Source organism: Staurois parvus, unplaced genomic scaffold, assembly GCF_062004578.1.
Source record: "Staurois parvus isolate SC_StPar_1 unplaced genomic scaffold, SC_StPar_1.0 ptg000714l, whole genome shotgun sequence".
Lineage (NCBI taxonomy): Eukaryota > Metazoa > Chordata > Amphibia > Anura > Ranidae > Staurois > Staurois parvus.
The window spans coordinates 3,006,392-3,024,573 of NW_028318510.1; the positions used below are offsets into that span (position 1 = coordinate 3,006,392).

Sequence of the window (18,182 nt, forward strand, 5' to 3'; positions counted from 1 at the left end):
TATACAGTATGCAAGGTGCTGCATAAATTTACAGCGCTATATAAGTACCTGTAATAAATAAAATATATATTCTCTAACATCCAGACAGCCACTAGAGCAGGGGTGGCGAACACACGGCTGTCGAGCCGCGTGCGGCTCCCGGTCAAAATGAATGCGGCTCTTTGCCTCTTATCATATTTTGTATACTGTGGCTCTTTGCCAAGTTTCATGTTTCTCTTATTTTTACCTGTTCCTCTATCCAGCGGCGCGCTGTCTTCCGGCTTCTGTAGTGTGGGCACTGGGCATGACAGCCGGGTGCCAAGTGCGCATGCGCAAGAAGCAGTGCTTTTTGTGAATGGTAAGGCGGTACCTGGGACACATGACAGATCCCAGAAGCCGACGGACCAATCACAAAGCGCAAGTGCTTCTCGCTCATGCGCACTGGGCACCCGGCTGTCATGCCGAGCGCCATTACAGAAGCCGGGAAGACAGCGCGCGGCTGGATCGAGGAACAGGTAAGATCAAACAAAAACTCTGCGGAAGTAAGAGCAGGTACCTGTCAAATTCAGATACCCGCTCCCCACCTCCCCAAAGGTCAGCAGTCATCTGTACTGTCCGCAGTCTCTGGTCATCCCTGTGCTGTCCGCAGTCTCTGGTCATCCCTGTGCTGTCCGCAGTCTCTGGTCATCCCTGTGCTGTCCGCAGTCTCTGGTCATCCCTGTGCTGTCCGCAGTCTCTGGTCATCCCTGTACTGTCCGCAGTCTCTGGTCATCTCCTGTACTGTGTCTGCAGTCCATTAGTTCAGAATTTTTTTTTGTATACTTGTGTGTTAGAGTGAGAGAGAGAAGGGAGAGAGAGAGAGACAGGTGCCACAGCAACCTCCAGGGTAGTTGATGTGTTAACTCTGGCTAAGTTGCATTTGATGTGTGTGTTGAGGGTGGACACTTACCTTGAAATGAACACATTGTTGTTTTGTAAGGGGAAGAAAGTGTTATGGTGAATAATATGGTTTTAATTATGTGTTTTTGTGTGAGTGTTTGTCTGTTTTGGCAGGTCACTGCGTGGTGTGGCTCTCTGACTTTCACAGTTTAAAATTTTGGCTCTTTGTGTCTAACTTGTTCGCCACCCCTGCACTAGAGGGAGAACATACAAATACATGTATGAAATTCTAAAGCCAAAAATGGACTGGAAGGAAAAAGGTGAAAACCCTGTCAAAAGTCATTTTTGGCTTCATGCACACTGTGCTACTTTGGCTTCCTCTCCTTACATAAGAAAAGCAGCTTACCCTCTTCACACCAGCCGAACGCAAATGTGCAGCCTCCTAAACAAGACATATGTGCTGAGAGCGCGCACCTCTTTCGATTGGGACCTTACCCGATCATGTGACTGCCGTGACTGCGTGTCACGGCGGTCACATGACCCTAAACCCCACCTCCCGGCTTCTGAAGCCCTTAAAGGGCCGGGAGGCCATAGCCGTGTTTTTCACAAGCATTTATAAGTTATCGCATAAGTTTTCACGTTTGGTGGTAATGCATTCTATTGGTCAGATTAGGAATTTATTCTGGCCATTAGAATGAATAAGCGTACGCACACAACAGTGTTCAAATCGAGTTACAATTGATAATGAAGATCTGCCTGTGTAGTACAGACAGGGTTAATTATCGCAAACACAACTACCCAGCCCCCCTTATAAACAAAGCAAACTACCTAGAATTTTTCTCTGCTGCTAGGATCCAGAGTACAGCATCTAAAAGGTAAACTGCATTGTTTTATTCTCCTATATGAATGGAAATGTGTACCAAATATAATGTTGATGTTATCCCAATTTGGCTGCAAGAGAAAACACACTTTAAAACATGGGAATTTTTGTTTATTTTGTATTACATGGATTTCTATGAATGGCCAAGACAAGGGGGGCATACAAATATCACTACCCCTTCCGTGTATGAGAACAGGAGCTGTACTATCTGGCATAAAAAAAAAGGACAGAGAGGCGACTCTGCTATAGGATAGTCAGAGGTAACTATTGCTTCGAAACACAAAATTCAAAAGAGCCTGTAGTTCTTCTTTAAGACCAGTAAGCAACAATTTTAAGCACATTAGGGCCAATGGGGCCAATTTTTAGGTCAGGTTTTCCACCGATGTTACCTAAAAGCACACAATTTAAAGCGCCAACCTTTCTGTATAGGATCACAGAGCATTTTCTTTGAACTGACCTCAATATATGTTGGCTTGTTTGTGCTTTGTTCTAACTTGCTGTCCATGATGAAATAGCAGACATGGTAACGCGCGTGGTCAAAATAGCACCAGTTGCAATGCAGCCAGTGCATGCAGGATGATGTCTTTTGGAACACTGACTTATGAAGGTCAAAGCTCCCTGTGACTGTGCATGCTGTCATCTGTTGGCGTGTTACAAACCTGTTGATAGCACTTCGTACATTTTTTACATTTGTTTTCAAAATTTCTAATTCCAATAAAAAAAATAAATGGCACAAACAGTGCACCCTGAAAATAGACCACATATAAATTCCCTCACAATAGCATATCATATTTATGCAGACTCTGTATAGGCAAATTTAATGAGGCAAAAAAAGTGTTTATACTCCCAATGCTCCAGCACTGCCCTCTGTATGTTTCTTTATGCACTCCTACAGGCACACCTGGCCTTAACCTATCCATTGATATATGTGCTCCTACTATGGAGGCTCTGGAAATCTTAGTTAGGTCCACAGTATACAGAGGACCCTTGACACGGGACTGTAGCTTACGCATGTATTTGCAAATGTGTGCAAACAAAACCCTCTGTTTTTAATGCAAACTATTAGACAGGGCCAAATTGGTTGTTTTGCAGGCTGGCTGGTAAGTGTTGCCAGATCTGGACCAGGGCATCATTGAGCTCCTGGACAGTCTGAAGTTCAATCTAGTGGCGTCGGATGGACCGAAACATAATATCCCAGAGGTGTTCTATTGGATTTACGTCAAGTGAGCATGAGGGCCATTCAATGGTATCAATTCCTTCATCCTCTAGGAACTGCCTGCATACTCTCGCCACATGAGACCGGGCATTGTTGTGCACCAGGAGGAACCCAGGACCCATTGCACCAACATTGTGTCTGATAATGGGTCCAAGGATTTCATCCCAATACCTAATAGCAGTCAGGGTGCCATTGTCTAGCCTGTAAAGGTCTGTGCGTCCCTCCATGGATATGCCTCCCCAGACCATCTCTGACCCACCACCAAAATGGTCATGCTGAACGATGTTACAGGCAACATAATGTTCTCCACGGCTTCTCCAGACCCTTTCATGTCTGTCACATGTGCTCAGGGTCACCCTGCACTCTGTGAAAAGCACAAGGTGCCAGTGGCGGACCTGCCAATTCTGGTGTTCAATGGCAAGTGCCAATCGAGCTCTATGGTGCCGGACAGTGAGCACAAGGCCCACTAAAGGATGTCGGGCCCTCAGGCCACCCTCATGAAGTCTGTTTCTGATTGTTTGGTCAGAGACATTCACACCAGTGGCCTGTTGGAGGTCATTTTGTAGGGCTCTGGCAGTGCTCATCCTGTTCCTACTTGCACAAAGGAGCAGATACCGGTCCTGCTGATGGGTTAAGGACCTTCTACGGCCCTGTCCAGCTCTCCCAGAGTAACTGCCTGTCTCCTGAAATCTCCTCCTGAGAGGATTGTCAGGAAAAGGCCATGCAAAAGTGTTGGGGACTTTCACAAGGAGTGGACTGAGGCTGGAGTCAGTGCATCAAGAGCCACCACACACAGACGGATCCTGGACATAGGCTTCAAATGTTGTATTCCTCTTGTCAAGCCGCTTCTGAACAACAAACAACATCAGAAGCATCTTACCTGGGCTAAAGAAAAACAGACCTAGTCTGTTGCTCAGTGGTCCAAAGTCCTCTTTTCTGATGAGAGCAACATTTGCATCTCATTTGGAAACCAAGGACCCAGAGTATGGAGGAAGAATGGAGAGGCACACGCTGCAAGATGCTTGAAGTCCAGTGTGATGTTTCCACAGTCTGTGTTGATTTGGGGAGCCATGTCATCTGCTGGTGTTGGTCCACTGTGCTTCATTAAGTCCAGGGTCAACACAGCCGTCTACTAGGAGATTTTGGAGCACTTCATGCTTCCTTCCGCAGACGAGCTTTATGGGGATGCTGACTTCATTTTCCAGCAGGACTTGGCACCTGCCCACACTGCCAAACACACCAAAACCTGGTTCAATGACCGTGGGATTACTGTGCTTGATTGGCCAGCAAACTCGCCTGACCTGAACCCCATAGAGAATCCATGGGGCATTGCCAAGAGAAAGATGAGAGACATGAGACCGAACAATGCAGAAGAGCTGAAGGCTGCTATTGGAGCATCCTGGTCTTCCATAACACCTCAGCAGTGCCACAGGCTGGTTGCTTCCATGCCACACCGCATTGAGGCAGTAATTGCTGCAAAAGGGGCCCAAACCAAGTACTGAGTACATATGCATGCTTATACTTTTCAGAGGTCCGATATTGTTCTATGTACAATCCTTGTTTTATTGATTGCATGTAATATTCTAATTTTCTGAGATTGTGGATTTGGGGTTTTCATGAGCTGTAAGCCATAATCATCACAATTATGACAAATCACGGCTTGAACTATCTTGCTTTGCATGTAATGAGTCTATCTCATATATTAGTTTCATCTTTTTAAGTTGCATTACTGAAATAAATGAAGTTTGCATGATATTCTAATTTTTCTTGTTTCACCTGTGTATATACTGTATATATATATATATATATATATATATATATATATATGTATATACTTTATATATTTATTTGTAACAAATATCTTCAGATTTTATTACTCTGACTTAACTTTTGGAATGTAAATTTGTCCTGCAGAAGTGGCAGTACATGGAGTTGTAGCCGCCTCTATTGCAAACTGAGCACAATTGGTGAGTATTTAGGCGCAGAAAATATTTTGTGCAATTGGCACAATTTCTTTCAGTGTGAGCTGCAACATAAATAGGCCCCATCACCTTATATGTATTTATTATATGTATTTATTACTATGTTTTTACACAGTTTATTGGGAAAATGATACTTCACTGTTAATAAAAATAGTATGCAAAAAAAAACCTAATACAAATTTATTTATATTTGGCCTTCCTGCTCTGACACTTAACCTCCTGGAAAGATGTTACTGTCAGCCCGCCTAGACCTAAATCCTTTCCAGAAAGTATTTTCAACGCTAAAACATATAAAAAAATTATAGTGGCCGACCCTGAATTTTTATTTTCTTTTATATATTTGCTTGGAATTATAGCAGAAGCACTCACGATTAAGTATTAATCCAGCCTTCTATTTCACCTGAAAATTATTCAACTTGCTCATGTTCTACTCCTATAAAATTTTTCAATAAAAAATAGCAAGCATTTTTTCAAATGCAAAAATGCAGACTACTCAACTGGCTGCTGTCCATGGTTTGGGAAATAAATTAGTGAATGTTATACCAGACATCCTATATTAGTGCCACAAAACACATTTCCTCAGCGAAAGCTTTGAATGTTATGATTTTTATGACTCATAGTGAGATAGAGTTTGTAGGAAGATGAGTGACACAAGTTCTACAGACATATTATTCATTCATATTCTCCCCACATAAGTCATCAAACTGACTCTCAATGAAAATATGGCAAAATCATTCTACAGCACTGAATAGGGAGAAGAAAAATGAACACTTTCACCTGTGCTATGAATGCTCGTGCGATTAATAAATTTGCAAATATTCGTTTTAGAGACATTTTTTGATATGTGCTTTGAGGACATTTCTTTTGATGCACCACAGTATATCGCATAATGCATTCAACAAGACTCTAAGGCAGCCTTTCTCAATTCTTTTTAACATGAAGAAGCCTCTAAAATAACTTTCAGTTCTCAGCAATCCCCTGCTAATAACTATGCCTTCACTTAAAGGTAATGGTTCCGATTTTTTTTTAAATAACGTCATAATCACCTGCTTTATGCAATGGTTTTGCACAGAGCAGACCTGATCCTTCTCTTCTCTGGTCCTCTGCCAGAACTCCAGGCCCCTTCCCCCTTGCTGAATGCCCCCAGAGCAAACTGTCTGTTTTGGGGGCACTCACATGTGCTCTCTCCCTGTGTGATACTTGTGTGTGCTCACTGTGTATGAGACACACGTAGCGCATCTTGGCCCAGCCCCACGCTATCTCCTCTCTGGCTGTGATTCACATCAGCGGGAGCCAATGACTCCCGCTGCTGTGTCTTAGCCAAAGGGGAGGCACAGACCCAGGAGAGCTTCTGCTCTCGTGCACATCACTGGATCAGGGCTCGGGCAAATACTGGTGGGGGGGAGGCTGAAGGGGAAGTTGCACACTGAAGGTTTTTTACCTTTATGCACAGAAAGCGTGAAAGTAAAACACCTTCAGGCTTTAGAGCCACTTTAATGGTAAGTTAACGTGAACAGTTAAGTTGCAGATAAATTATTAAATTAAAGAATATATTTTTGTGTTTTTGACCCACAGGATTGCTCTATATGGCAAAATTATTTTCAGTAATAATCACAGTAATAATAATATGAAATAAGTAATATAAAAATAATGGTAAGAAAAGAAACCCAGACAGTGTACTTGTAGTGTTCCCTTAAATTGGTATTCAGTATGAAGTGCCCTCTTACATCGGGGATCAGTAAACAAGGGCCCCTTAAATCGGTGGTCAGTGGAGGTCAGACACCTTTCATAGGTGGTCAGTGGGACAAGGTCCCCAATACACTGCTGGCCAATGATAAGGATATTCCTATATGGGTGATACATGGAAAAATTCTTCTTACAGCACTGGTCAGCGGGAAGACAGTCCTTTCAATTAATGGTCACTATTCCTGATAAATAAAAAGATCATTAGGATCTGCGGTTACTGATCAGAGAGACATGCAGTTGTCATTGCCAAGAAACCACTGCAACTTAAGATGAAATCCTATTGTATGAAGGAACGGTTGAAAAAGGGTGCTGCAAGGACGTCAGCATTTTCCAATTTGTCTCTTACTAGTGTGTGGAGTTGCTACAGAAACTTGTATACAAATTTAATCAAAAAGTGTATCTATTAGTATCTTAGGTTTCCAATGGGAGGTGATAGGTTGTCCACAAGTAACACCTAAAATCATTATTTTAGGTGTTTATGACAAATATGTCTAAATGCATTTTTTAAATCTAAGCACAAAACAACTAAACAGAGAGTTGAAATACAGATTGATGACCTGACTTTTGTCTTCTAGGTCACCTGCCTGCACTCCTGGTCCTTCTGCTCACTCTGCTCTCTCCTGTTCATTTGCTCTTTATTAGCACCTGTGCATGAAGCACTTCTGATTGAACCATAGTGCGGCCCTCCCTCTCCCAGTTTGCGTTTTACTGTACAAGGAACTGGAAAACACTTATACGACTTGCACAAGTTGAACTTAAAAAAAAAAATTAATTTTTCAAAATAAATAAATTAGTATTTACATTGGTGTTTTGGTTATATCTACCTAGAGTTTAGCATTAAGGATCCTTTCTTTTTCCTATAAAAGAAAGGCCACTATTTTCTTTTCCTGGATACTGAAATAACATCACCAGCCAAGTCAAGCAAATAAGCAACAGAAGATTGACATTAGCTGAGATCACCAGAAGATGAAGCAGATGTCCTGCTGACATTAGATACATGTCTACGACTGACTAAGGTGTAAGTGGCTCACTCCTAACCCATCCAATGTTTTGAAGCAACGTCATTATGAATAAATTGGGGGTCTTGTTGCTAGGAGGCAATGAGCGCTTGCCATGTCAGAAGCACTCTAAATCCATCAAAGTGAGTGAGGGAGCTTACTGTAAAAGCACTCATTATCTCACATACAGACTTTGGAACTTGTACAGTGCTTTAGTCTGTTGAATGCATCACGCAAGAATCAGCAGTAGGTCCTACCACTACAGATGACAGACAGATTTCTCATCACCCTTCTTTTCAGGGAGGCATATGTTTTAAAACCTTCACTTACTGCAATAAACTTTACACAGCAATACCACTGCCAAAACCAGCACTAATATATAGAGCAAATTCAGAGGTATGGAAATTAAAAAAAAAAACTACTTGTCCAAGGGACTAAATCGGGGTACCAAATTGGGTCATCCATGACAATCTACTTGTCCTGATTAAAAAAATAATAATTTTAACGCTGTTTATCTCCTACTCACCGACCTGCCTGTCTCCAGCTCTGCACCTGAGGAGTGGCAGGGAGGGGAGAGACCAATTGGGTGCTCGTCAGGAGAGGGGAGTGTAGGAGAAGTACATCTGCTCAGCGAGTAAATGAGACACTAGCCCGATCTGTCAAGCAAAACCCTGCTGCTTGTAAAAAAAAAAATACATGCCCAGTGCCTGGAAACGCATGTCCTGGGCGTAGGGCGATAGGAATTGTGCATCCTTGATGCAAATACACACTCACTTTATTAGGTACACCTTGCTAGTACCAGGTTGGACCCCCTTTTGCCTTCAAAACCACAGAAAGTTTTAATTGTTCATGGCATAGATTCAACAATGTATTGGAAACATTCTTCAAAGATTTTGGTCCATATTGACATGATAGCATCATATAGTTGCTGTAGATCTGTCAGCTGCACATCCATGATGCAAATCTTCCGTTCCACCACATCCCTAAGGTGCTCTGTTGGATTGAGATCTGGTGACTGTGGAGGCCATTGGAGTACAGTGAACTCATTGTCATGTTTGTTCAAGAAACCAGATTGAGATGATTTGAGCTTTGTGACATCGTGCATTATCCTGCTGGAAGTAGCCATTAGATCTGTTCACTGTAGCCATAAAGGGGTGGACATGGTCAGCAACAATACTCAGATAGGCTGTGGCGTTTAAACAATGCACAATTGGTGCTAAGGGGCCCAAAGTGTGCCAAGCAAATATCCCCCATACCATTACAAGAAACCAGATTGAGATGATTTGAGCTTTGTGACATTGTGCATTATCCTGCTGGAAGTAGCCATCAGGGAGTCATAAAGGGATGGACATGGTCAGCAACAATACTCAGATAGGCTGTGGCGTTTAAACGATGCTCAATTGGTACTAAGGGGCCCAAAGTGTGCCAAGCAAATATCCCCCACACCATTACACCACCAGCCTGAGCTGCTGATACAAGGCAAGATGGATCCATGCTTTCATGGTGTTTATGCCAAATTCTGACCCTACCATATGAATGTCACAGCTGAAATCGAGACTCACCAGACCAGGCAATGTTTTCCAATCTTCTATTGTCCAATTTTGGTGAGCCTGTGCAAATTGTAGCCTCTGTTTCCTGTTCTTAGCTGACAGCAGTGGCACCCAGTGTGGTCTTCTGCTGCTGTAGCCCATCTGCTTCAAGGTTCGACATGTTGTGCATTCAGAGATGATGTTCTGCATACCTTGGTTGTAACGAGTAGTTATTTGAGATACTGTTGCCTTTCTATCATATCGAACCAGTCTGCCCATTCTCCTCTGACATCAACAAGGCATTTTTGTCAACACAACTGCCACTCACTGGACATTTTCTCTTTTTCGTACAACTATCTGTGAACCCTCAATATTTTCTGATGCTAGTTTTGAACTTCAGCAAGTCGTCTTCACCACATCTAGATGCCTAAATGCATTGAGTAGCTGCCATGTGATTAGCTGAATAGCAGTTTGTGTTACCAAGCAATTGAATGGTTGTTACAAAGAGGTCGGTGAGTGTATGTATATATATATATATATATATATATATATATATATATATATATATATATATATATACACACAATACCAAAAATAAGCAATAATAATGTCTGTTATGTCCTATAAATATAAATGTTAATTGTAAAGAGGAAAATACTTCACCTTAGAAGAGACTTTGTGTATTCAAGGTTTAAATACATCAGAAACAGTTTATAACACCATTCAACTCACAACAGGGAATTAGAAAAAGCTTGCAGGATTTTACTATTTTCTGGAGTTGGAAGCAATATTTATTTAGAAGAGTGGTTATTAATTTTTCAGAAAAATCTGCCTTAAGTAAGACATGCTTAGACATGATTAGACAGGGCTGTCCCACTCGATTTGACTTAATTTGGACTGCCACATTTTTTAACAAAAATGGCCACACACAAGAATGGGCACATGTGAATGGTTCAATGATTTTGGATCAGTCACACAAAAAAAAGTGGCATGGTGATTTTCCATCCTGTATCTAAATAGATAACCACAGTAGAAACAGCCAGCCAGAAAACTGTTCTGGAGTATAGTAGGGGTGGGCCAAATTAATGTAAAATTCAGGAGTCAGAAAGTACTTTTCAGGGGCCAGGAAATGTATGCTTCCGCCAATGTGCACACAAAAGATCGGGACAGTAATGCATCAGCTGTAGCTTTTAAAGCAACCCTGCCATTAATTTTAAATCTGCTAAAACAATCACCCTGCAAAAGAACCTACTTTCTCTGCTGTCTGTACTGCCAAACATTTCTCCATTCCAGAAAGAAGCAGTAAGAGATATGGGGGACCAAGAAGATCGACAGTCCTTGAAGTGTTGACTTCCCAGTGGACTTCAGGGGACCATTCCTCTGGAATGCAGAAGTGTCTGGCTGCACAGGCTGCAGAGAAGGTATGTATTTACAGTCTTCTTTTTTAGTTTATTTATATTGGCATGGTTGCAGTAAGGCTGATTGGCTACCTGGCTGCTTGTCTTGGTTTGAAAAAGGTAAATTGCCTTCCTTAAAAAGGGTAGCTTAACAAATGGTTGGACCATTCTAAAAATCATTTGTGAATATTACATCAAAAAATGTTTCAATTCAGACAACTTAGCAAAAATTTGCAAGCATACTTGTGATTTATCAATGTAAGGTTTTCTTACATACTTAAAGATTTACCTGTGTGCCCCTCTGAAAGTCCTGCAAATTACCTTTTCTCCTTCAAATGACAGTGCATTTATAGGCCAATTAGATGCTTTCAGTGGGCAGGAAGATTACACGTAGACAGGGCTTAGTCCTAAATCAAGCCCTTTGCAAAACAATCAAAAAGGGAGCATCGGGGTGCACAGGAAAGGCTTTTGCGCCAAAGGTAATAACAGGCACCTAGTGATGTAAGGTAAGACTTTTTTCTTGGAAAAACACATTAATCTGGAAAATGTTGTCTATGATTTTTAAAAACACAACTTTTTTTTAGCTATGGATAGCACAGAGAAGGGTTATAACTTCTGTCAGATTATAAAGGCTTAAAATGGGTTGGTAGGGTGCTGAACCCTTGAGTAAGACAGGCCATAGATCATGCAGTTGTTTTTCCTGCAACCACGCTCGATTCCCCCATCAACACAGTCAGTATTGATGGGGGAATACCTCCTGCAGTGCTATTGTGTTCTTATGGCGGGGGGGGGGGCAGGGAGCCGCCCCTTCCGGGAGTACACAGTGATTGCTGCTAGTGGCTATAGCCACTGGCAATAATCGCATGCTAAAAATGTGACAGATCAGCCTGTCCATAAATGGATTGAATCTTGGCTGGACCCTGCTGAACCAGCCGAGATTCGATCCATCTATGGCTAGCTAAAATGAAATCACCAATTTCCAATTTTCTCTCTGTCAGCCAAGGTGTTGCTGAAGTCCCTGGGGTAGTCTGATGGACACATAGAAGGATGAATGCACCACAAAACAAAAATAAATCCAATAAAAAGTTTATTTCTCACAAAAAAAAGTTCAGAAGATGAAGCCAATACATTTTGGAAGGCTCATACCCCCCACTTCATTAATGCAGACCATTTTTATTGCCCAAAACAGTACTTCATAGAAGCCATGGTTTCCATACACTGCACTTATCATGGGCAAAAAGCATAAACCGCTGTTTGCAGTTTGGAATCCATAGCTCTATATTATTAGGCTATATTTGCACTACACAACAGTGGCTCTTGATGTACATCTGGCTAAGCAATGGTTCAGGATGTATATCCAATGGTTCTGGATATTCATCTGGCAAAGTCAAGATTTGTATGGCACCATCTAATGTCAAGAAATGAAGAATAATCCTCTTATTTTGGGGATATGTGATGGGATGAGACATGTGAGTACATTCTGTGAGGCTTCACTGTGCTTTGCACTGATTTGGCGGTAGGCATTTTTGATTGTTTTAGTTTCTTTTCTCCAAATCCTATATAATATTGTTCAAAGTTGTTAAATCCTTACAACAAAGACAGCCACAGATGGCCATAGACAGTGCAATTTTATTTCATACAACCAGTGTCAGTGTTGATGGGGGAATCCCTCCTGGGGAGCCATTGTGCTCTCCCTGCGGGGGGTGAGGGAAGCCGTCCCTGCCGGAAGAACACAGTGATTACTGCAAGCAGCTATAAAAGCTGCTAGCAATATACGCATGTAAAAATGATCAATCAACTTGGGTACATTCAACCTGCCCATACATGGTTCAAACTGTTTATGGTTGGTTTAAAACACTGAAGCCCAAAACAGGCCACAAATAATTTCCAGCCTTCTGGCTATAAATCTTTGTCTTTCAAGAAGACTATAGCTGTAGCCAAACACTGAATAACTGAATGTTCTCTCAGTCTCTTGATCAGACCTCCAATCTGATTGAACTCCCTGTCTATTCAGGTATCATCAGCCTGGACACACACTAGTCTGTTCTCTTCACAGACAGGTTTCAAATACTAAATGTGATGCAGCTGAGAAAATTTCCCATCACTGACGATTCTCTATGACAGCCAACTCAGGTTTCCCCAGTCTACAAAAACTAAAAGAAAACCTCTTGACTTCTTGGTCCTTCCATTTCCCAAATGTTATTCCATTCATGTGTTTTATATTAAATTATTTCACTAAAGAAATGTGTCTCAAATGCATGATACTTTTTTCATGATATAGTCATTACATCTCTTACAAAGCAAATAAAATATGTGGTATATAGCAGCAGGGGGTATTACAGATTCGCTATTTAACCAGAAGATCAAGGTCACCAATAAGTGACCCTCTTTGATCACCTATTGGTGCAAGTGCAGGATCATTTAACCACTGACACCATATGTTACTAAATTTAAGAGGGCTAACTCAACCTGCATTGATTAAGCTTTCCAAATGTGGGATAGAATTCACGTTTCCTATCCAAAGATGTGTGGTAGGAGTTTGGGGGATAGCCAGTGTTCTTCAACAGTTTTACTTGCAAGGTATGATGTTCTGGATAATGCTTTCTTATTATGAGGGTAATAAAATAGGAAGTTCTAAATGTCCCAGGAGGTCTATCGTTTGTTCAGGAGAACAATGAAGTTAAAATGCACAATCAATTTTATCAAGAACATCTTGCCAGTATCGAAGCAGTTTTGAACATGCCCATTTTTTGGTAGGAGAAGGCTAGAACACCAGTCAGATTTTTATGTTAGCGTGTCCCTGCTGCATATTTTCTGCACTACCTGTCTGGTATATTCGGCAGGAGAAAACATGAGGGTAAATTCTGAATAGCAGCATATTGCCCCCTGGACCCTATCCCATCACAACTCCTCCAGTCACCCCCCTCCTCCATCATTCGCTCCCTCACCCACATCTTCGATCTCTCCCTCTCTACTGGCGCATTCCCCTCCCCCCTAAAGCTCGCACACATCACCCCCATACTCAAAAAACCCTCCCTTGACCCCACGGACCTAAACAACCTTAGACCCATCTCCCTGCTGCCATTCACTTCCAAGCTGCTTGAGTGCTTAGCCTACAATCGCCTAAGCGCCCACCTCACTGATAACAACCTTCTTGATCCACTACAGTCTGGCTTCCGTCCCCTACACTCCACCGAAACCGCCCTACTTAAAATCACTAACGACCTGCTAACCGCCAAAGCTAATGGCCACTACTCAGTCCTCCTGCTCCTCGACCCCTCTGTGGCCTTCGACACAGTCGACCCCCCCTTCTCCTTACTAAACTGCACTCCTTTGGCATCAGGGACGCTGCTCTCTCCTGGTTCTCCTCCTACCTATCCCAACGCTCCTTCAGCGTTACCTATAATGCTGCCACCTCCCCCTCTCTCCCCCTGTCTGTCGGTGTCCCCCAAGGCTCTGTCCTCGGACCCCTCCTCTCCTCTATCTACACCTCCTCCCTTGGCAAACTGATACATTCCCACGGCTTCAACTATCACCTCTATGCCGACGACAGACAAATTTACCTCTCCACCCCTCAACTCACCCCCTCACTCTCCGCCCGCATCGCCCACCTCCTGAACGACATATCAGACTGGATGTCGCTCCATTTCCTCAAGTCTCCATCACGACTAGCAATGCCACCATCAATCCCACCCCACACGCCAAAGTCCTGGGTGTCACCCTGGACTCAAACCTTTCCTTCCAACCTCAGGTCCAATCACTATCAAAGTCATGCAGGCTCCACCTTCGCAGCATCTCCAAGATACGTACGTTCCTCACCCCAGACACTACTAAACAACTCGTACACTCCCTCATCATCTCACGCCTGGACTACTGCAACTCCCTTCTCACTGGCCTACCCAAACAAATGCTATCCCCACTCCAGTCTATCCTGAACTCAGCGGCTAGACTCATCCACCTCACCAACCGCTCCACTTCTGCCACCCCCCTCTGCCAATCCCTTCACTGGCTCCCGATTGTCCCGATTGCATTAAATTCAAACTACTAACTCTGACATACAAAGCCAATCACAATGCTGCCCCAAACTACCTAACTGACCTGATACCCAAATACCACCCTACCCGTGCCCTTTGCTCCTCACAGGACCTCCTACTCTCCAGCAACCTAGTCTCCTCCACGCCCGACTGCAGGACTTCTCCAGGACTTCCCCCATCCTCTGGAACTCCCTACCCCAATCCATCAGACTGTCACCTACCCTCCTCACCTTCAGGCGCACCCTAAAAACCCATCTCTACAGGGAAGCCTACCCCACCCTCACCTAACAACCGATCTCCTCCACTCCTCCTACCACTCCATCCCCCACAGCCACTTCCTCCTGTACCACTATCCCCTCCCTCCTAGATTGTAAGCTCAAAAGAGCAGGGCCCTCGAACCCTCGTGTATTGTATTGTACTGTTTTTTCTAATGTTCTGTCCTTCACGCTAATGTACAGCGCTGAGCAAACTCTTTGGCGCTATATAAACACTGTATAATAATAATAATAATAATAAAACCCAACAAGAGTTCTATTTTCCCCCTCCGCCACCGCTTTAAAACCTCACCAAAGTAAAAAAACCTTTTGGCTTGACATACACTTTAAGTCATCACTTGTGTGCCACAATACATCATCACTTTACAGCTCGTCATGAGAAATCTAACCATTTGTGGCCAAGTCTAGGGTGCATGACGATGGATCAGGTTTCAGGTTTCCTCAGTTGGTTGCCTGTTATGACAATTCTGTTTGTCTGAGATTCAGGTTTGTAACGTGAGAATGCCCATTTGGGGATGAAGCTCTGTCGGTAGATCAGTGTCACACAACAGACAGAGTTAACCCCACACAATTCACAGATAATCTGTGTTCCCTTTGTAAGAGAGAAACACTGAGGAAATATCACATAGCAGACAAATAAACAAAAAAACAAACAACTTCCTACCTCGTGATGAGAACAGCGTTGTCGTGGTGAGCGATACCATTTTCCGGAATAGTGTTGCCATCACTCTGGTGTGAGAGAATAGATTTCTGCCATTTACAGAAGCTGTCGAGGGACTTGTCCGCATGGTGGTTTATCTCCAAGTTTGGCTGCAATACAACACGCATACCAGGAATGTTCCAAGCAAATTACTAAGGTCAGTTGTTAAGCCTTTTGAAGACTAAAATGGGACTATAATTAGAAGCAGTGGTTTCTAGGAATAATCTCTCCTTGCCAATATTTATCTCTATAAAATCTGACCCGGAGTTCAGCCAGCGTATTACTGAACAGGAAGATTGTGTGTTCCAAATGTAATAGTGATTATGTCAATATAGCAATTTCACATTATCAGCTAAGAGGCATTTAACACGTCAGTAGGTCCACAGCACCACTGCTGAGATTGTCACAGCTAGACAAGTACTAATAATAAGCAGTGACATTTGAAGTGCAACATTTTCAAATGTGCCACCACAATTACAATTCAAATGAAAAGAATGTATTATTTAAGGCTACAATCACACTTGGTGTGCATTTTCAACATTTGTCAAGCGCATTTTCAACCACTGATTCTGAAAGGGAGTACAGAACCTTAGAATACGAGTACCAAATGTTCTTTTACTTCCAGCACCTATGTGAACGTAGCCTAAAGAAAGTTTGTACTATCCTAAAACTAAAGTTAAGGGCTTACTTCTCTCCTTTAAGGCTTAACTAATGGTTATTGACCACGCTGTGGATAACAGCCAGATAGATGCCAGAAGAGGAGAGTAGATGGGACAGCCCTTGACTTTACTCTCCAAAGTCTATATCTGAATAATAAAATGCCTTGGGTTGAAAGGCTCCCAAGATGAGCTAGAAAACCACATCTAGACACCTGAGCATGTCTATTTTTCATAAACATTTCTTTTTACATATTTCTTTTTAAGGCAATAATAGTTTAATACATTTCAAAACCCCCCCCAAAAAAAATTAATATATCGCAGCATACCAATTCTTACATTTGGTGGCTGCATTCATTTGAATTTTTTTTTAGACCAAAAACATTTTCTGTAAGTACAGTCCTTGTAACTTTCTGTGCACTGAACTGATATTCTGAACAATTGTATCAGTTTTCCCAGGTATCTTGTGTGAACTACAAAAGGATGCCTCTCTATGTAATGGAAGAGGGTTTAGTAGTCCAAATCAGGGGATCAGTCCAATGATGAATATGGTGTCCTACAGATACATTGGAGGAGTGTTATTCCAAAGATATCCAGGTGAAAATAAAGGATAAAAGACTGATAAAAGAGAACTACTGCTGCCACTACATCTAAGAACTAATAAGCTGCAATGTATTACATTTCTATTTTTTAGTTTAGATATGCTTTGTTTCCTCTTAAACTAACTACATTGTAGGAGTGTGTACATGATTGTGAAGAGATATCAGATTTTAATATATTTCAAGGACTAATGTTATACTGTATGTTCCCTGAAAGTGCCTTGTAAAAAGTGCCAGTACTATAACTTGATTTGCAGCAGGAAATGATAATCAAAGCATAACAATCTTCATAGGACACTTCTGAGGAGACAGAACATTACCCATCTTCACCCAACATGACCAATCCACCGTTAATGGAAACGATCATTTTTATAAATTGACTGATTATTACATAAATTGTCCAGCTCTTTTTACTATGATTTGGCTTGGTAATTTTTCTAAACCTCAGTCAAATATAGATTTTTGGAAATCAACACATACCACAAGTCAAGAACCAAAGGAAGAGCTAGTCTGTCAATGTCTGTATGTTAAAACTGGTGCTACACAGACCCATATCATTGCACCACATGATAATCTGCACCTGCAAGGCACAATTGTCCTGTTAGGGAAACAATAGTGGCAGCAATTAGGTGGATTGGGAAGGGAAGAGCAAACGTTTCCATAAATCACTACAAGTTGTAGTTTTGAAGACAATCTCTCTCTGTCAGGACATGGGAGTACAACGGAAAAAATGATGTTGAATTTAGGATCCAAGCATAAGCATATGGTTCCATTAACATAAAAAGGCTCCAGCTGTAATTTTATTTAGGTGCATTGGCTAGCTACTCCTGGGATTTGTCCAGCCCTGAGTGATTCCTATGGAATCCCATGCTAAACTGATGCTGCATTCATCATCCTAGCTTGTAAAAAATACGCTGCAATTCAGTTAAGAGCATTTTGCATATAAAACTATTGAGTGCCATGACATTTAAAAACTCTGATCTAATTCCATTAATACAGCATTAATGAGTACGAAAGAAATGTAGGACCTTACCTGATCTTCCGTGAGGACTATCAGTCTGGTCACTATGATATTCACAACGTTTCCTAGGCTGGAGTCACGATAAAGTTTGGCAACCTGACCTCCAGAAAAGAAGAAAAGACACAAAGTCAGACAATGACACCATAAGCCATGGGGTATGTGCTGTAAGAGAAACCAAATAAGCTTTTAAATATGAACATGTCTTCCATGGTTCTTGTGCTTTCACTCACAACAGATCTCATTAAAAAATAAAGTTAAAGCTATTATGCATGCTCCAGTAATCTATGCAAT

The 18,182-nt window shown here is 42.1% G+C and overlaps 1 protein-coding gene across 1 annotated transcript in view; it reads right to left on the reverse strand.

Annotated features, from left to right (window-relative positions):
* The window catches only part of ADAMTS6 (ADAM metallopeptidase with thrombospondin type 1 motif 6), a 433,529-nt gene that overhangs the window by 308,725 nt on the left and 106,622 nt on the right, over positions 1 to 18,182 (reverse strand). Inside the window, exons 6-7 of the mRNA XM_089653457.1 lie at positions 17,904 to 17,987; positions 15,580 to 15,725 (exon numbers count right to left, since the gene is read on the reverse strand). Of these exons, the coding sequence (XP_089509583.1) occupies positions 15,580 to 15,725; positions 17,904 to 17,987 (230 nt within the window). The remainder of the gene's footprint in view (positions 1 to 15,579; positions 15,726 to 17,903; positions 17,988 to 18,182) is intronic.